Below are 20,407 nucleotides of genomic sequence, written 5' to 3'. Positions count from 1 at the left end.
GGAAACCCCACTGCATAAGTCACATGTCGAGTTTCTTTAATTTCCAGTTCCTCCACTCTTCCTTCATCAACCAAAATCTCATTAATGAAGGTGCCCCTCAAATTCGAGTTCCTTCTGAATTCAGAGCTCTGCTCTGTTTGCAAACCGAGGGTGTGAGGTGTGAGCTTTTCATGGGTTTGGGCCTTTTAAAGTCACAGGAGCAGCTGTTGGTTGCTGTAAAGTTGTTCATTGCAGGAATGCATCGGTCTGGAAGGCAAAGAATTCAAAAATATTAAAATTCATGCTGAAGTTTTCTGGCACAGAGTCCCCAGCAGAAACAGCAGCAGCTCCCTGGCATTTCTTCTTCTTCTTCTTCTTCTTCCTCCTCTTCTTTCTTCTGTGATGCTGATCTCTCACCCCAGTACAGGGGATTTTATTCACAAATCATCCAATCAGCTGAAAACACGAATCTAAAACATTCTTCCTGCACCTATTACAATCTTAATTCTAAATTACTGTAATGTCAGTTTTTACACATAATTTACACTCATAGTTCTATTTATTCACATAAATGGCTCTGTGTGTTTTATTTAGAAATGCAAGCAATGTTCTGCTCTCTTCTCATTATGGCTGGGGCTGAGTTATGAATTTTAAACTGGGCTTGGACTTTAAACTGGGCTTTAGGGCTTTTTACTCCCTTAAGGCACTTAAAGTCTATTCTTAAAACTAAAACTTACACTTCTACTTCATATCTATGTGGTTTAATAATATTCCTACTCACTTAAAACTAAAATTTACACTTTTACTTCATGTCTGTGTGGTTTAATATGTTCTATTATTGTAATATAATTTCTCTAAAGGCTTTAATCCAATCCCTGCATTCTTTCCTCTCTCTGAGGGGCTCAGAGAGGTTTCTGTTTTATACACTGAATATTTTACACATCCAGCAGTCGCAGCCTGTCCCTGACCCGCGGGGACCCTGCCCTGGGATTAAAGGATCCAGGGGAATCCCGGAGCCTGGGCCACCCTCCCATCCTCGGAACAGACTCAGACTTGTTCTTATGCTCCTTCCTGGAATTCACCCTCGGTGTGGGGTTAAAGGTGAGATAATCACCTGGTTTATCGTGATTCTCACCTGTTTTATCGCTGCCCTGCCCTGCAAACAGCCCGGGGCCGGCAGAGAGGCAGGAAAAGAGCAGAATCCGGGATTAATCCGTGCGGGAATGAGAGCAGGAGCTGCAGTCCAGCCCTGCCCTGCTCTCAGCGCTGCTCCTGCTGCTTTGCCAAGCACAGAAATGCCGTGGCAGCGGTGCCGGCTCTGCCCAGGGAGAGCAAACATCGTCTGGAATAATTAGAGATATTTTAAATACCCGGACCTTGCCCCGCTTCCTCTGTTGGCAGTCCCGCTGACATAATACTACAGCTATTAATAATAAAAATGCTCCCAGCGCATTTCCTCTCTGAAGGCTTTAAGGAGAATATTTGGCTGTGCTCAGGAAATCCCCTCTGCTTTATCTGCTTTAACCGCAGCGGTGCCGGGGATCCCAAACCAGCCGGGCCCTGCTGGGCAATTCCTCAAATATTTTTTATTTTTGTTAAATCGTGTCCAGGTCCTTGGGGAGGACAAAGCCCCCAGGCAGCACCGGCGGCGTTTTGTCACCAACATTTATTGTCACCGGCATCAGGTGTGGGGTCACCTGCGGGGACAGTGTCACCCCTGGCTGCAGGTGTGGTGTCACCAATGACAGGTGTGCTCAGTGTCACCATGGTCACAGGTGTGCTCAGTGTCACCCATGGTCACAGGTGTGTTCAGTGTCATCATTGTCGCAGTGCAGCTGGAAAAACCTGGGGCGAGATGTCCTCACATCAAGAGCAGGGACAGGAAAAGGGGCAGGGGCCGTGATAGGGACAGGGATAGGGATTGGCATTGGGACTGGGATTGGCATTGGGACTGGGATTGGGATAGGGATAGGGATTGGGATTGGGATAGGGATAAGGTTAAAGGTAGGGATAGGGATAAGGGCTGAGCAGGGATGTGGAAGCAGGAAGGGACAGCGGCAGGTGCCCGGCCAGGACAGGAGAAGGGCCCGGAGCCAGGACAGGGGCAGGAGAAGGGACGGGCAGGACAAGGGAAAGGGCAGGGGCAGGAGGAAGGGAAGGGAAGGGAAGGGAAGGGAAGGGAAGGGAAGGGAAGGGAAGGGAAGGGAAGGGAAGGGAAGGGAAGGGAAGGGAAGGGAAGGGAAGGGAAGGGAAGGGAAGGGAAGGGAAGGGAAGGGAAGGGAAGGGAAGGGAAGGGAAGGGAAGGGAAGGGAAGGGAAGGGAAGGGAAGGGAAGGGAAGGGAAGGGAAGGGAAGGGAAGGGAAGGGAAGGGAAGGGAAGGGAAGGGGCAGAGCCCAGGGCGGTCCCCGGCTCTCCCCTCCCCGGCAGCTGTCCCGGCCTATCCCGGAGCCGGCCGGGCGGGGCCGGGCCGGGCTCAGCCCCCGGGGGAGGGGACAGGGGCGGGGACAGCGGCGGGGACAGGGGCGGGGACAGCGGCGGTGGCAGCAGCGCTGGCGGAGGGGTCGGAGCGTGAGGCCGCCCCAGCGCAGCCCGGCCCGGCCCGGCCCGGCTCGGGGGGAGCCGCGGCCGAGCGGGGCCATGCGGGGCCGGGCTCCGCTCCGCTCCCCGCCGCTCCTGCCCCGCTCCCTGCCCCGGTTCCTGCCCCGGTTCCTGCTCCGGTTCCTGCTCCGGTTCCTGCTCCCGCTCCTGCCGCTGGGCTCGGCACGGGCCGCGGCCGCCGGTGGGTGCGGGAATTGGGGGATTCGGGAATTGGGGGATGCGGGAATTGGGGGATGCGGGAATTGGGGGATGTGGGGTGCGGGATTTTGGGGTTTGGAGAGATGCGGGGTTTTGATCATGCGATGTTTGGATCATGCGGAGTTTGGGGGAATGCGATGTTTGGGGCGATGTGGTATTTTGGGGGATGCGGGGTTTGGGGCCGTGCAGGATTTAGGAGGAGGCAGGACTGGGGGGATGCAAGGTTTGAGGCCATGCAGGGTTTGGGGCTATGCAGGATTTGGGGGATGCAGGGTTTGGGGTCATACAGGATTTGGGGGATGCAGGGTTTGGGGTCATACAGGATTTGGGGCCGTGCCGGGTTTGAGGCCATTCAGGATTTGGGGGATGCAGGGTTTAAGGGATGCAGGATTTGGGGTCATACAGGGTTTGGGGTCATACAGGATTTGGGGCCGTGCCGGGTTTGAGGCCATGCAGGATTTGGGGGATGCAGGATTTGGGGGATGCAGGATTTGGGGCCGTGCAGGATTTGGGGTCATACAGGATTTGGGGCCATGCCGGGTTTGGGGTCGTGCAGGATTTGGGGCCGTGCCGGGTTTGGGGGATGCAGGATTTGGGGTCGTGCAGGATTTGGGGCCGTGCAGGGTTTGGGGGATGCAGGATTTGGGGTCATACAGGATTTGGGGGATGCAGGATTTGGGGGATGCAGGATTTGGGGTCATACAGGATTTGGGGGATACAGGATTTGGGGTCATACAGGATTTGGGGTCATACAGGATTTGGGGTCATACAGGATTTGGGGTCGTGCAGGATTTGGGGCCGTGCCGGGTTTGGTGCCCGCGGGCTCTGGTGGCCACGGGCGGGGTCTCGGTGGCCACACGGTGCCGGTGTCTCCTGTCCCTTCCCTTCCCCCGCCGTGTCCTGGGCTCGGCCCGGTCCTGCCCAGCCCGGCTCCGGTTCCGGGGGCCGTGCTGGGGCCGAGCCTTGGGAGGTGACACCGATCGGTCCCCAAAGGCGTTTGGAGGTGTGGGTGGACCCGAGTCTGGGGTGGGGTTGGCTGGAATGCTCTGCCCTGATGGGGAGGATTGTTCTGCGGGCTGGGGCTGGGCTGCAGCCCAGTAATCCCAGTTTGAGCCCAGTAATCCCAGTTTGAGCCCAGTAATCCCAGTTTGAGCCCAGTAATCCCAGTTTGAGCTCAGTAATCCCAGTTTGAGCCCAGTAATCCCAGTTTGAGCTCAGTAATCCCAGTTTGAGCCCAGTAATCCCAGTTTGAGCTCAGTAATCCCAGTTTGAGCTCAGTAATCCCAGCTCCAGGAGTGTCCCAGGGCTGGAGCCCCTCTGGAGCCAGGCTGGGACACCTGGGGGTGCTCACCTGGACAGGAGAAGCTGCAGGGAGAGCTCAGAGCCCCTGGCAGGGCCTGAAGGGGCTCCAGGAGAGCTGGAGAGGGACTGGGGACAAGGATGGAGGGACAGCACACAGGGAATGGCTTCAAAGCAGGATTTGATGGGATTTTGGGAATTAGGAATTGTTCCCTGGCAGGGTGGGCAGGGCTGGCACAGGGTGCCCAGAGCAGCTGTGGCTGCCCCTGGATCCCTGGCAGTGCCCAAGGCCAGGCTGGACACTGGGACAGTGGGAGGTGACCCTGCCATGGCAGGGCTGGGGTGAGATAATATTTAAGATCCCTCCCAAAACCATTCCATGACTGAATGAGGTGCCACAGAACGTGGTGCTCACTTGGCCCTTGGGTTCTCCGTGAGTTCAGCATGGCCCAAATCCCATTCCCCAAATCCCATGGCCCAGGTCCCAAATCCCATGGCCCAAATCCCATGGCCCAAATCCCATGTCCCCTGTCCTGGTGGTGGCCAAGGCCTGGCTCAGGTGAGCCCTGTGGGGTTGTGGGGTTGTTCCACACCAGGGCAGGGCCTCCTGCAGTCAGCACTGCCCAGTTCCATCCCATCAGCAGCCCTGGAGCTTCCCAGGAGCTCCTGGAATCCCAGAATGGATTGGATTAGATTAGATTGGATTAGATTGGATTGGATTAGATTAAATTGGATTGGATTGGATTGGATTAGATTAGATTGGATTAGATTGGATTAGGAAGGACCTTGTAGCTGGTCCCATTCCACCCCCTGCCATGGACACGAATCTTCCTCTATCCCAGGTCACAAGGAGAAGCCTCTTTGGTGCACTGGTTTCAGAGTTTTTTTGTTTTTTTTTTCTTTGTTTTTAGTTAGAGTTGGGATTAGAGGTGTGAGAGATGATGTTTTATGTTCGGACTCGGTTGTTTATTAATTTTTATTTATGGTACAGTGAGTGTTACAGCACCTCTGGTTAACAAGCCAAAAGTGAGAAAACGTTGGTGGATTTCGCTGGTTACAAAGTCTTTTAAAGCCAAACGGTCTAATTAAAAGCTAACATCTCTATTATTTATGCTTTTGATTTAATGACTAAAGACTTGTGAGCTGCACTGGGGCACTTCCTATTTAACTAAAAAATCCTATTTGCAATTAAAAAGAAGAAAGAGCAAGAAAGATGATGAGCTAACGTTTCTAAACTTCCATCTCGTTCCATACCTATTGTTACATTCTAAAACCTTAAATTCCAAACTCCTTACCATGTGAGATATTTATTCAAACTACACATTCACGATTGCAACTCCATTACTTAATTTTGGAAGCTTTTTCCAAAAAAGTCTTTAGGTCAGAAGCAGTGCTCTTTTACAAGTTAGTGTCAAAAACCACAAAAAGTTGAAAACTCCTGAGGTTCCAGCAGACTGGGACAGCAGAATTCCACAGAAAATGCCCCAAAGCAGCAATTTCTGTTTTGGCAGGAGGGTTTTTTGGGATGGGGCAGCAAGCCAAGCTGCTTTCACTGGCTGGCATTGTGGCTTCACACTCTGACTTGTGGTGTGAATTCTCTGCACGGCAGGAAAAAAACAATCTGAGCCTTCTTGGGCTGCTGCTCTGAATAAAAGCAGCCAGGTGAAAATCCCTGCCCGGGGCAAAGGAAGGATGGGACCCCTGTGTCCTCCCCTGGATGAAGGATTTGGGTTTTCCAGGGTGCTTGGAGCTGTGGGTGCTGTGGTTGAAGTGTTCATTTTGCTATTAAAAAAAAAACACAACAAAACAAAAAAAAAAACCCCTGGAGCTCAGTGGGAAGCTGAGTTTGTGATTTCAGCAGTTGCTGCCGGGTGAGGGAGGGAGGGCTCTGCCAGAAATTCAGATTTCTCTGGGTTTTGGGAAGCTGCTCAGCCTCGTGGCAGCCTCGTGGCACAGACAGAGGCTGCTGAGCCCTGGGTGCCTCTGATAAACCCTGCAGGGCTTGTGATGAAACTCGGCAGGGTTTTTGAGGCTGGCAGGGGAAGTGACTCATTTCTGAATGCAGAATGAACTGTGTGCAGTCATGGGATCCCAGACCGGGCTGCAGGGACCCTAAATCCCACAAAAATGCTGCTGGGCAAGGCCCTGGAAAGGAATTCCAAGGACGGGAAATTTCTTTCTTGGCATGTTGTCTTTTAAAATGGTTCTATCCCAGTTTTTCCAGATTCATGGAATCCCAGAGTGGTTTTGGTGGGAAGGGACCCCAAATCCCCCCCAGAGCCAGCCCTGCCATGGCAGGGACACCTCCCACTGTCCCAATGTCCAACCTGGAGCTGAACATTCCAGAATTCCAGGGGCTGCTCTGGGAATCCCATCCCATCCCAGGGAACAATTCCCAATTCCCCAAATCCCATCCAGCCCCCGCCCTTCATTGCTGATTTCTCTGTTCCGAGGTGTGCTGGGAGTTGCTGCTGTGGTGTTGTTTTTGGTTTTTTGGGATTCTGCAGGAGTGAGTGGCAGAGGTCTGAGGGCACAGATGGTGTGAGATATCTCACCACGTGCCAGACCAGGGCAGGAGGCACCGCTGCCACTGGAAAGTGAAAATTTCTCATCCACTCAGAGCACGGGGAGCCCTCGGAGAGAAGGGACAGGAATGGTTTGGGAAGCTGCAAGGAACCTCCCAAAGCTGAACCAGCCCCTGTGTGTGTGTGCTGAGACCACAGCTGGACAGCTGAGGCCAAGAAATGAATGACATAATTAAATTAAATTAATGTCAGGCCTGATGAGGGCTCTGCCAGACTGGCTTGGGATGTTTGAGGTGACACTTCCAGCCCAGGGACTGTCCCAGGCTGGCCTTGGCCACTCCAGGGATGGAGCAGCCACAGCTCAACTCATGGCTTGGTATGTGGGACTTAGGGTTTAATACGACTTAATATAGAATTTAAAAACCCCAAAGCCTTAAAACGTGACCCCAAATTCCCAAGGAAGCCTGGGCCAGAGTTTGGCTCAAGTGCTTGATCTCATTGATATAAAAATTAGCAGAATATGTGTGAGGAGCTTCTGGTCTCATTAATATAAAAATTACCAGAATGTGTGTGAGGAGCTTCTGGTCTCATTAATATAAAAATTAACAGAATGTGTGTGAGGAGCTTCTGATATCATTGATATATGAATTACCAGACTGTGTTGGGAGGTTCTGTTGATATAAGAATTACCAGACAGTTTTGGGGGGCTCTGTTTTTCAGAGCTCAGGGTTCCAGGGGTGCAGTTTGGCAGGGGTGGCCAGGAGGGACACAGGACACACAGGAGTCCTGTAACGTTATTGCCATAAAGGGAGAGCCCATGGGGCATCCCCTGGGCTCTTCCCAATTTTTGGAGGACTCAGCCTCCTTTTTATCCCAATTTCCTTCTCTTTTTCCCCTTGGGCTGAGGTACTTGAGAGGTGCAGACTTTCCAGAGCACCTGATACCTAATACACTAATATAATATACTAATATATATTAATATATATTATATATTATATATATATACACACTAATATATACTATATTAGTGTATATAGTATATAGTAAATATACTATATTATACTAATATATAATACCTGATACCTAATATACTAATATATAATAATAAATTACACTATATTATACTATATTATACTAATATATATTAATATATATTCTATACTATATATGCACTAATATATACTATATTAGTATATATAGTATATATACTGTATATAATATATACTAATATATACTATATTATACTAATATATGCTAATATATAATAATACCTGATACCTAAAATGCTAATATATACACTAACATACTAATAATATACCATATACTAATATATCCTAATATACTAATGTACAACCCTCCCTTTGAATTTTTAATTCTTATGGAATTCATGGTTTTCCCTCATTGGTAATTTCATCTTTCAATACCCGATTTTATTTATCAGCAAACCTTCAGTTTGTTTGTATTGGCAAATATATTTTTTTTTTCTCATTCATTAATCAGTGCAATCCATCCCATTATTTCTTTTATCCCTCAGTGCAGTTTTTCTCTCCCAGCAGGCCCCCAGCTCGTTTGTACAGACAAATTTATCATTTCTCTGCAGAGCTTTGGGTTCTGTTGTTCCTCCCTGGCTCCAGCCCTTCCCTCCCTCCCCAGCCCCTTTTCCTCCCCACTGTTCCCATTTCCCTCCCCCCTGCTCTGCCCTTTCCAGCCCCAGCAGCTGAGTCCTCCTGCCTGGCCTGTCCCTCTGCCCTTTCCTGTCCTTTCCTGTCCTTTTCTCTCCTTTTTCTGCCCTTTTCTGCTCTTTTTCTGTCCTTCTTCTGTCCTTTTTCCATTCTTTTTCTGCCCTTTTCCTGCTCTTTTCCTCTCCTTTTTCTGCTCTTTTTTCTGCTCTTTTTTCTGCCTTTTTTCCTGACATTTTTCTTGTCATTTTTTCCTGCTCTTTTTCTGTCCTTTTCCTCTCCCTTTTCTGCTCTTTTTTTTTCTGCCTTTTTTTCCTGTCCTTTTTCTGCTCTTTTCTTGTCCTTTTTCATGCCCCTTTCCTGCCTTTTCCTGCCCTTTCAGCCACAACTCTCCCCCCTTGCTTTGCCCCTCCTGGCCAGGATTTGGGATTTGGAGTTTGGAGTTTGGGATTTGGGCTTTGGAATTTGGGATTTGGGATTTGGGGTTTGGGATTTGGGATTTGGGCTTTGGGGTTTAGGATTTGGGGTTTGGGATTTGGGATTTGGGCTTTGGGGTTTAGGGTCTGGGATTTGGGATTTGGGATTTGGAGTTTGGAGTTTGGGCTTTGAGATTTGGGATTTGGGGTTTGAGATTTGGAGTTTGGGGTTTGGGATTTGGGATTTAGGGCACATCCTCACCCACAGAGCTTCTGCCATTTCCTTTCTGCTGAAATCAGCCCCAGAGCTGCCACAGCATGATCAGGGGCACGGAGTGTTCCTGGAGGGGTTTTTGGGGTTGTTTTTTTTTTTTCCCAAAAGGTTTCACTGGGATGGCCTCAGAGATGGCAGGAAAAGTTCTCAGGGCATCTGTAGGGGATGGGAACAGATCAGTGCTGTGTCACCAGCTGGAAAACCTTGGAAAACCTTCCAGAAAAAATGAATGTCCTGTGAGGAGCAGCTGAGGGAGCTGGAGAGGGGCTGGAGAATTCCAGAGGGAAATGGGAAAGGAGATGGAGAATTCCTGAAGGGGCTGGGAAAGGAGAAAAGGAGGCTCAGGGGGGACCTTGTGGCTCTGCACAAGTCCCTGCCAGGAGGGGCAGGCAAAGGAGGAGAGGAAATGGCCTCAAATTGCAGCAGGGCAGGCTCAGATCAGAAATTAGAAATATTTTTTCCCTCCCAGAGGGGTCAGGACTGGGCTGAGCTGCCCAGGGAGGTTTGGGGTCACTGGGATTGTCCCAGAGCAGGCTGGAGGTGGCCCCTGGGGGGGTCCTGGGTGATCCTGGGGGGCTCCTCCAGCCTTGGTGATTTTGGGATTCTGGGACCTTCATTTGTGGCTGCATGGGGGGGACTGGCTGGGGTTGATGGTTTTGTGCTCTTTATGGAATGAATGAATAAAAACAGGGAGCTGGAATTCATGGATACAGAGAATTCCACACTGGTTTGGGATGGGAGAGACCCCAAATCCCCCCCAGAGCCAGCCCTGCCATGGCAGGGACACCTCCCACTGTCCCAGTGTCCAACCTGGAACTGAACATTCCAGGGATCCAGGGGCTGCTCTGGGAATTCCATCCCAGCCCAGGGAACAATTCCTAATTCCCAAAATCCCATCAAATCCTGCCCACCCTGCCAGGGAACAATTCCTAATTCCCAAAACCCCATCCAGCCCTGCCCACCCTGAATGTGCCAGAGCCCCTGGAAAACAGAAGGAGAAGGAGGGGAAATGGTTTCACCTGCAGAGCAGTGAAAATGGAATATGTGGAGATGGAATTTGGAGACTGAAATTGGGTTGCTGGGTGCTTGAATGTTTCAATAATTATTTTTATTCTTGTTTTTTTTTCTTCAGAAACTGCTCCCTATTTACCAGCTCCACAAAATGTGGAGATTTATTCCTACAACTTCCAGAGTTTGCTGAGGTGGTCTCCTGTTAGAGTGGAGAATGGCTCAGTGTTATACACAGCCCATTACAGAACGTGAGTAAACAGCTCTGAAAACAACTCCTCTATCCCATCCAGGATAACAACTGCCTTTAAAAACCCCTGAAAATGAAGAAGCACAGAAGGAAATATTGGTTTTTTTTTTTTTATCCCAGATGTTTTCATGAGCATTTCTGGTGACTGCCAGCCCCCAGCCCGTGGTGTGTCCTGTGAGCTGGGCAGACATTGAGGGCCCTGAGGACACCCAGAAATTCACAGAAATTCTCTGGACAATTTTAACCTTTCCTGATTCTCCCTGCCTGTAACCACTTTGTAATGAGTTTCCTGCAGCACCCAATTAGTGCCTTGTCTTCATTTTCTCCTGCCTTCACTCGGAGTCAGGATTGAAAACACCAAGGAGATGAATTTCTTGTTCAGATTTGGGTGTTTATTAAATTTTATCTAAAGTACAAAGAGTTCTGCAACACTTCCAGCTACCAGCTAAAAGTGAGCAAAATGGAGCTGAATTTAGGTGTTACAAGGTCTCCTAAAGCTGAACAGTGCAATAGAGAATTAACACCTCTATTATTGATCCTTTTACCCAATAACCAAACCCCTGTGACCCTCAGTGCAGCCCTGACTGTTCAACCAAAAATGATTAACTTGAAACGAGGAAGAAGGAAGGAGAAGGAACAAGAAAAGGAAGATGGGACAACCCCCAAATCCCCCCTCTTGTCCCATCCCTGTGACTGTATTCTAAAAACCCCAAATCCCAAACCCTTCCCCATGTGCAATCCCACACTTCTATTGAACTCCACAGCCCTGATTTTAACTCCATCACTCAGATTTGGGAGCTTTGGCCAAGGGCTCAGCTCCAAAGCAGTGTTCTGCAGGGGGGCAGTGCCAGAAAGCTCAGAAAGCTCAAAATTCCAGGTTTGTGGGATCCAATTTCAATGTCCCCCCATCCCCGGGGCTGGGGGGGCAGGAGCACTCTGGGTTTAACCCTTGCTGACCGTGTTTGCTTTGCTCTGCAGGGGCTCCTACCAGCACTGGAGTGGGATGGGCTGTGCCCAGACCCCCCTCACCCAGTGTGGGCTCCCCCCCGAGCTGGGGAGGCGCTGGACGGTGCAGATGAGGGTCAGGGCTGAGCTGGGCAGGCTGAGCTCAGCCTGGGTGCACAGCCCAGCCTTCGTGCCTGAGAGAGACAGTGAGTGACCCTGGGGGGGATTTATGGGGTTTATTTCTGTGGGTTTGTATCCTGGGTGCTTCTTTCTTGTGGGATTTTATGGATTTTGGGTCTGTGGGTTTGTATCCTGGGTGCAGAGCCCTCCCTTCGTGCCTGAGAGAGACACTGAGTGATCCTGGGGGGGTTTATGGGATTTTGGCTCATTCTCTTGGGGCTCTGCCCCTTTCTCTTCTGGTGTTTTTATGGGATTTGGGTCTGTGGGTTTGTTTCTTGGGTGCACAGCCCTGCCTTTGTGCCATTGGCAGTCACTGAGTGCTCCTGGAGGTTTTTATGGGGTTTTGGGTCTGTGGGTTTGTATCCTGGGTGATTTTCTCTTGGGGGTTTCTATGGGGTTTGGCTCTTTGGGTTTGTTTGGCTCCATGGGATTTGTTTCCTGGGTGCACAGCCCAGCCTTTGTGCCAGAGAGAGACAGTGAGTGACCCTGGGGGAGGTTTTATGGGGTTTTGGCTCTCTGGGGTTTGTTTGGTTCTCTGGGTTTGTTTCCTGGTTGCTTCTCTCCTGAAGGCTTTTTATGGGGTTTTGGCTCGTGCTCCTGGGGCTCTCCCTCTCTCTCTTGGGGTTTTTGCTCTCTGGGTTTCCTTGGTGGAGCTGTGATGTCCTCAAAGGTCTCTCCCAGGAGCCACAATCTTCACTTTTCCTGCAGGGTTTTCCACGTTCTCATTTCCCCACTGAGCTCTGCCCACGCAAACCTTTGGGTTTGTGGCAAAACTTTGTGCTGGGCAGATTCCCTTTTCTGATAAACATCAATTGTGCTGATAGATAGAAATTATAGTGATAAATATAAATGGTCATGGTAAGTATAAATGGTTCAGATAAATAGAAATTGTTCAGATAAATGTGAATTGTTTGCAGTGTAGAAGTGTCGAGGCCACTCTTTAAATCCCAGACAGGTTTGGGTTGGGAGGGACCCCAAATGCCACCCAGTGCCCCCCAGCCATGGCAGGGACACCTCCCCCTGTGCCAGCCCCGTGTCCAGCCTGGCCTGGGACATTTCCAGGGCTGCAGAGTGAACAGATGTGGTGCTGCTCTTCCAGGATCTGCTCCTTGCCTTGCTGGGCTCGGTTTTAACATTAGGAAAAAGAAGTCAAAGTTCAGGTTAAACAGTACCTTTGAAATGGGAAAAGGGATTTATGGAGTCTGCAGTTGCTGATGTCCCAGGGCTGCTGAGGGACAGTCCTGGTGCAGGCTCCAGACACTTCCCTTGTGCTAAATTTGGATTTTCTCTGGCAGCAGAGGGAGGAAATGCCTGAGAGCTCATTGACCCCTGCCAGCCCCAGGGGCTGGGGGCAGGACTGGGATCCTCGGGAGAATGGGGCAGCAGGAGCTGAGGGGAGCAAAGCAGAGCCTTGGGGTGGGAGGGGAGGAACATCCTGGGCTCACTCTGGTGTCACTGCCCTGAGATCAGCTCCCAAAACCCAGCCCTGGCTCCTCCCTCAGTGCCTGCCTTGGGGCACAGTGAGGAGCTGGAGCAGGCAGGGAGTGAATTTTGCTCTTCTGACAGCACTCCCGGGGTATTTTTTATATTTTACACTTTCACCAAAGGAGATCACCCTGCTCATCCCGAGGGACACGTGGGGACATCAAAGCAAGGAGGGGAAAACTCTTTTTTCCTTTTCCCATCTAGGCACCACACTGGGGTTTGGGGGAATGTGCAAGGCTGCCCAAAGGGAAAGACAAAATACTGATTTTGTGGCCAGGAACTGCAGATAAACTGAGTCACTTCCAACCATTAACTCTTGGTTAATATTTACTGAATTTCCAGGAAAAGTTAAGCAAATACTGTAAATGTGTCCCGTGGATGAGGAAATGCTTGTTCTCCGTTGAGCAAAAGCTCAGAAAATATTTTGGGGTGTTCACTGAGAGGGTCTCCAGGGCAGGGGATGGAGATGGAGAATCCCTGAAGGAGCTGGGAAAGGGGAGAAAAGGAGGCTCAGGGGGGACCTTGTGGCTCTGCACAAGTCCCTGCCAGGAGGGGCAGGGAAGGAGGAGAGGAAATGGCCTCAAATTGCAGCAGGGCAGGCTCAGGGTGGAGATTGGCAGGAATTTCCCCGTGGAAAGGGTGGGAAGAGCTGCCCAGGGGGGTTTGGGGTCCCCATCCCTGGAGGTGGCACCTGGAGGTGGCACTCAGGGTGCCAAGGTGGCCATGGGGCACAGCTGGGGCACAGCTGGGGCACAGCTGGGCTGGGAGGGCTTTGCCAGCCCCGGGGGATTTGGGGGATTTTGGGGAGCTGGAATTGTGCACCCCAGCGTTTCTCTGCTCTGTGTTTTTTTGTTTTCAGCCACGCTGGGTCCCCCCAGGGTGAACAGTGTCAGTGCCACCCCCGAGTCTCTGCTCATCAGTGTCAGCCCCCCCTTCCCCCCCGAGCACGGGGACTCCCTCCAGTTCCTCGTGTCCTACTGGGAGAATTCCACGGGCCCTGCAGCCAAGGTCAGAGCTCTGGGGTTGTTCCCTGGGCTGGGCTCTGGGGTGGGGGGAGTCCCTGCAGGGACAGACACCCCTGGGTTTTGGCACCACCATTTCTGGGTTGGGGTTTTGTTTTTTTTTTTTTGGGGGGGGGGGCTCTTGGCACAAGGGTTGCTGCATTTCCAGACCTGGGAATTTCTTTCCTCTCTGGGGAAAGGGATGAAATTCCAGAGCCAGGGAGGTGACTTTGGAGCCACAGTTTCCTCAGGCAGTTTGGAAAACTCTGGAATCTCCCTCCTCCTCTGCAGGAGCTGATCCCAGGGCAGGGAGAGGAGGAACTGGGATGAACTGGGATGGACTGGGATGAAATGGGATGAAAGGGGATGAGCTGGGGTGGACTGGGATGAGCTGGGGTGAACTGGGATGAGCTGGGATAAATTGGGATGGACTGGGATGAGCTGGGGTGAACTGGGACGAACTGAAATGAACTGGGATAAACTGGGATAATTTGGGATGGACTGGGATAAACTGGGATGGAGTGGGATGCACTGGGATAAATTGGGATGGACTGGGAGGAGCTGGGATAAATTGGGATGAACTGGGAGGAGCTGGGATAAATTGGGATGGACTGGGATGAACTGGGATAAATTAGGATGGACTGGGATAAACTGGGATGGACTGGGATAAATTGGGATGAACTGGGAGGAGCTGGGATAAATTGGGATGGACTGGGATGAACTGGGATAAATTGGGATGAACTGGGATGAGCTACCCCTGTCCATCCTGAGCCTCAGAGATTTTGGGGTCACTGTGTCCTGCTGGGTCCATGGGAATTGTGCTTGGACAGGCCAGAGGTGCAGGGCAGTTATTAAATCAGGCTTCAAAAAAAAAAAAAAATTAAATAAAAAGAGGAAGAAGCTTCCAAATGATGTCAACTTGAAGTCAGACATGTAAAAAAAAAAAGAAGCAAAAACTTCTTCTAAAAGCCCCTTTTGCTTCAAAGTCCTTGATAAATTCTCCACTTCCTTCCTGCCTGGCCCCAGGGTGTGTTTTTCTCACACACACAACACCTTCAGCTGAGGGGCAGGAAAGGAGCCACTGTGCTTTCATTTTCCCCTCCCCTTCCCTGGGTTTGCTCCCTGCCTGAGCTGCAGCAAAACTCCCAGAAAAAAAAAAAAAAAAAAAAAAACTGAAATATTCCCCTGCTGCTGTTCCTTGGGACAGCTGAGTGAGAAAAAATCCAAACTGGGGTTTGGAATGAGGAAGTGAAGTGGGGGAAGGATCTGTGAGGAAATAAAGTTTGGATTTCACATTTCCAGTGACACCTCTGAAGTGGGGAAGGATTTCTGTGGAAATGCAGTTTGGATTTCACATTTTTCACCTCTGTGCTTTGTGTGTCCTTTCAGCACGAGCTCAGGGTGCCTCACACCCTGTTCCAGATTGGGAATCTGAAGGAATCCACAGTTTATTGCTTCAGCATCCAGGTGAAGCTGAAAATCTTCTCAGGTCACCTGCTGGGAGAGCACAGAGCCCCAGAGTGCCACACAACTGCCCTCAGTGGTATGGGGTGGGATTGGGATTGGGATTGGGGTGGGATTGGGATTGGGGTGGGATTGGGGTGGGATTGGGATTGGGATTGGGGTGGGATTGGGGTGGGATTGGGATTGGGATTGGGATTGGGATTGGGATTGGGATTGGGGTGGGATTGGGATTGGGGTGGGATTGGGATTGGGGATTGGGATTGGGATTGGGATTGGGGATAGGGATGGGATTTGTGTGGGGTGGGATTGGATTGGGATTGGGATGGGATTGGGGATAGGATTGGGATTGGGATGGGATTTGTGTGGGGTGGGATGGGATTGGGATTGGGGTGGGATTGGGGATAGGATTGGGATTGGGATTGGGATTGGGATTGGATTGGGATTGGGGATTGGGGTGGGATTGGGGTAGGATTGGGATTGGGGATTGGGATTGGGATTGGGATGGGATTGGGGATAGGATTGGGATTGGGATGGGATTTGTGTGGGGTGGGATTGGGATTGGGATTGGGGATAGGATTGGGATTGGGATTGGGATTGGGATTGGGATTGGGGATGGGGATGGGGATGGGATTGGGATTGGGATTGGGATTGGGATTGGGACTGGGGGCAGCAGGATCTGGGCTCAGGCAGGGCTGGGGGGGGCAGGGTGGCCCCTTCTCCTTTTCCTTCCTGATCCTGCTGGAAAATGGGAGAATGGAGAGAGAGCCCCGGGCTGGGACACCTGGGGGGGCTCACCTGGACAGGACTGGGGACAAGGATGGAGGGACAGGAACAGGGAGTGGCCTCAAAGCAGGATTTGATGGGATTTTGGGAATTAGGAATTGTTCCCTGGGCTGGGAGGGAATTCCCAGAGCAGCCCCTGGAATTCTGGAATGTTCAGTTCCAGGTTGGACACTGGGACAAGGGGAGGGGTCCCTTGGGGTCCAGAAATTCAAATTCTGCCATTTTTATATTTCTATTTTTTTATTCCCTTTTTTTTTTTTTTTATTTTCCAGAGGCCACCAGGGCTGGGTACATCATTGCCCTGTTCCTCGTGGCATTTCTTGGTCTCAATCTGATGGTGGCTGCTCTGCTGTTTGTGTGGAAACATCACCAAAAAATCAAATTTTGGGCTCAGCCACCCCTGCAGATCCCTTCCCACTACGAGGAGGTACCTGGGGCTTTCTGGGGGGGGAAAACATCCCAAAAATCCAATTATTGCTCCATAGAAATGGAGATGAAAATCTCTGTAATTAGATTAAAATTGTAAAAAAAATCTTAGTACAGGTTATTAAAATAGTAAAAAAAAAAAATCCTTGTGAAAAGTATTAAAATAATGAAAAAAATTCTTGTACAATGATTAAAATAGTAAAAAAAATTCCATGTTATTATATTAGAATAGTAAAATATCCTTGTACAGGTTATTAAAATAGTAAAAAAAAAAATCCTTGTGAAAGGTATTAAAATAATGAAAAAAAGTCCTTGTACAATGGTTAAAAATAGTAAAAAAAAAATTCCCTGTAATTAGATTAAAATAGTAAAATATCCTTGTATTAAAATAATTTTTAAAAAAATCCTTGTCCAGGGTGTTAAAACAGTTAAAAAATGATGTAGGGTATTAAAATAATTAAAAACTCCTTGTAGAAGATATTAAAAGAATTCAATAAATAAATAATTGTGCAGGGTAATAAGAGAATGAAAAAAATCCTTGTGCCATGATTAAAATAGTAAAAAAAAAATCTCTGTAATTTTATTAAAATAGTAACAAAATTGTGTAGGGTATTAAAATAATTAAAAACTCCTTGTAAAGGATATAAAAAAAAAAATTTAAAAAATAAAACAATTAATAAATAATTGTGCAGGGTATTAAAAGAACTAAAAAAATCCCTGTACAGGGTATTAAAATAATAATAGTTTAGAAATCCTTATACAGGTTATTAAAATAATTTTAAAAATCTCTGTACAAAGTATTAATATAATAAAAAATCCTCATACAGGGTATTAATAATAAAAAAATAATCTTTGTACAGAATATTAATAATAATAATAATAAAAGAATCCTTGTACAGAATATTAAAATAATAATAATAAAAAATCCTTGTAGAGGGTAATAAAAAGTCCTTTTATAGGGTATTAAAAATAGTTCCAAACTAATTGTTCCAAGCTTTAAAATAATTTTAAAAAATAACTGTACAGGATCTTGATAATAAAAAAAAAATTGTGCTGGGTATTAAAATAATAATAATAATAATAATAATAATAATAATAATAATAATAATAATAATAATAATAATAATAATAATAATAATAATAACTAATCACCTGTGACCTGCAATGTGGGTTTTTTTCTCTCCAATTACAAAAATTCACCCAAAGCCACCAAGAAAAAGGTGAAGAAAGACAAAACCTCCACCCTGAAATTTCCATTTTCTTGCTCTCTATTAATTGTTCTATCCCAAGACATTAAATTATCAATTTTCCACCATGTGACATCACACATTTCTATTCAGACTCACCCTCATGATCCCAGTTCTGGTTATTGGGTTAAAAATAAAAATAATTTCAGTGGAATTTCTTACTTACATTTCCATTTTTAGTTTGTTAGCTCCAAATGCTGTCAAACTCCCTTTAATATAAATAAAAATTCATCAACATCTCAGCCCAAACACAAAATATCATCTCTCAAGCTTTTTATCCCCAACTGTGGCAGAAGAGAAAAAAGAATAAAAAAAAGCAAGAAGGGACCTCCCAGCTGGGACATCAGGAATTTGTTCCTAACTCAAAAGAATTTGCTTGATGTGGAAAGATTGGCCAAAATTTATTAAAAAAAAAACCCAAAAACCAACCAAACACCCAGGGAGGAACTGCAGCTGCTTTACCTCACTCCAAGGGATATTGGAGGGATAATTTATTTCTTTTCCTCCACAGTGGAATATCCAGGGAGCAGCTCCTGCTGTGGATTCTGCTCTGGAATAACCTGCTGGCATTTTCTAACCTGGTGTTTTGTGATTTTTTTTTTTTTATTTTTCCCCCCAGTTCCTGAAGGATCCTGGTTTGGAGGAGCTGCCCAGCCCTGCTGAGGAGGAGCCCCTGGCTCTTGTGCTTGGGGAAGGAAACGTCCAGGAGGAGGAGGAGGAGGAGGAGGAGGAGGGGGAGGAAGATCCAGCACCCAGCACCTCCAGGGACAGGGGAGCCCCTCAGGGGCCACCCCAGTGAGGCCAGAGGCTGCTGCCATGGGGGGCTGATGGCAGGAAAATCCTCAGCATGGAGCCTGGGGTCAGAGGAAAGAAAATCCTGAACAGAGACCCCTGGGAATCACAGGAAAATCCTGGACAGAGACCCCTGGGAATCACAGGAAAATCCTGAACAGAGACCCCTGGGAATCACAGGATAATCCAGGACATGGATCTTGGGATCAGAGGATAATCCTGAACACAGATCCCTGGGAATCACAGGAAAAAAAATCCTGAACCCTGAGATCACAGGAGAAAATCCTGGATGTGTCCCCTGGGATCACAGGAAAATCCTGGATAGAGACCCTTGGGATCACAGGAAAATCCAGGACACAGATCCCTGGGAATCACAGGATAATCCTGGATGTGGAGCCTGGAATCAGAGGAAAGAAAATCCTGGACACAGAGCTTGGGATCACAGGAAAATCCTGAACGTGTCCCCTGGGGTCACAGAACAAATCTGAATTTGTCCCCTGGCATCACAGGAAAGAAAATCGTGGACACAGAGCTTGGGATCACAGGAAAATCCTGATCCTGAACACAGACCCCTGGGGTCACAGGACAATCCTGAATTTGTCCCCTGGGATCTCAGGACAATCCTGAATTTGTCCCCTGGGATCTCAGGACAATCCTGAACCCCAGCCCTGAGCTCCAGGGACTCTGCCCAGCTCCCTTGGCTCCTCCCTCTGCCAAAAACACTGGGAGGAGGGGAGGAGAAGGGAGAGGAAAAGGAAAAGGAAAAGGAAAGGAAAAAGGAAAAGGAAAGGAAAAGGAAAAGGAAAAGAAAGGAACACTAAATTGCCTGAAGACAGGTGCATACAAAGGGTAAATTCCCACCCCAGCTTGGAGCAATAACTGCACTTTATTGATGTGGGGGTAACCTGGGATTTTTTCAGAGAGTGAAGAGCTGCAATGTGGATTTTAATTCCATTTATACTGGTTTTGTTTCTGTTGGCAATAATACTCCCAATTACACCCACCCCAGCCTGCTTTCCTGAATCATTTTAAGTGCAGGACAAACTAAAAAAAATAAAAATAAAAATAAATAAATTGGTGAGGACTCTGTTTGGCATGAACCTGTGCCAAGAACCCCTCCCAGGGAGATCTGCTCTTCATGTGCTTCCTCCCTCTCAGCCTCGTGGAAGCATTAATCTCATTAATCTCATTAATCTCATTAATCTGCTCCTGCAGCCAGCCCACGGCCCTGCACACCACAAAGGACCTGAGAAGAATTTTGCTCTGAGTTTTTACAACGTGCATCACTCACTGGCAGACACTAAAACCTCTTGGTCCCCAGCAGCAGCAGAGAAGTTGACTGCTAGGTCTGGTTTTAGTGCCTTAAAGCACAAGAGCCCAAGTTAAACCCCACCTCACCCCCTGTGGGGTGTGCAGTGTCCAATAAAGCACAAAGAACGAGTGAACCTCTTCTGTTCTAAAAATATTGGGTTATTTGGGTTTTTTTTTATCTCTGGGTTTGATACGAATTGGTTAAAAAAAACAGTAAGAAATGTGATTTTTTTGGTTTGTTTTTTTTTTTTTATTTGGAAGTGCCTGGCAGAGCTGAGGTGCCCCTGTCTCAGCCTTTGCAGGAACAGCCCAGGCCAGCAGCTGGAAAAGCTTCTGCAGATGTTTCCTGGCAGATCCCATCTCATCCCCTGGGATTGGCCAGGTGCTGGCAGGGATGTCTGAGTCCTGTGGGAATTGTCACCTCTGCTTCTCCCACCCACACTCTGAGCCTGGGAGCAAAGGGGGAACCACAGGGACACCCAAACTCAGCCAGAGCACAGAAATTAAGCTTAAAACCCTCTGGGAATATCTGTGTGGATTCCTGAAC

General features: G+C 48.5%; 1 protein-coding gene across 1 annotated transcript; it reads left to right on the top strand.

The window, feature by feature from the left end:
* Positions 1 to 2,486: 2,486 nt before the first annotated feature.
* IFNGR2 (interferon gamma receptor 2) lies at positions 2,487 to 19,994 on the top strand. Its single transcript, XM_088160545.1, has 7 exons — positions 2,487 to 2,758; positions 10,101 to 10,227; positions 11,205 to 11,377; positions 13,696 to 13,844; positions 15,227 to 15,380; positions 16,357 to 16,511; positions 18,377 to 19,994. The coding sequence occupies exons 1-7, from the start codon at positions 2,617 to 2,619 to the stop codon at positions 18,554 to 18,556; spliced, it is 1,080 nt and encodes a 359-aa protein (XP_088016671.1). The 5' UTR covers positions 2,487 to 2,616; the 3' UTR covers positions 18,557 to 19,994.
* Positions 19,995 to 20,407: the final 413 nt, after the last annotated feature.

This window comes from Sturnus vulgaris, chromosome 2, assembly GCF_052056855.1.
Source record: "Sturnus vulgaris isolate bStuVul1 chromosome 2, bStuVul1.hap1, whole genome shotgun sequence".
NCBI lineage: Eukaryota > Metazoa > Chordata > Aves > Passeriformes > Sturnidae > Sturnus > Sturnus vulgaris.
The sequence above is the reverse complement of the archived record's forward strand: the minus strand, read 5'-3'. Positions and strand labels throughout refer to the sequence as shown.

Bases quoted from the DNA above. Each gene is read 5' to 3' on its own strand.
- IFNGR2 (XM_088160545.1), top strand. From the start codon at position 2,617: ATGCGGGGCCGGGCTCCGCTCCGCTCCCCGCCGCTCCTGCCCCGCTCC. The intron at 2,759-10,100 runs GTGGGTGCGGGA...TTTTTTCTTCAG, and splicing joins GGCACGGGCCGCGGCCGCCG to AAACTGCTCCCTATTTACCA. The intron at 13,845-15,226 runs GTCAGAGCTCTG...GTGTCCTTTCAG, and splicing joins CCACGGGCCCTGCAGCCAAG to CACGAGCTCAGGGTGCCTCA.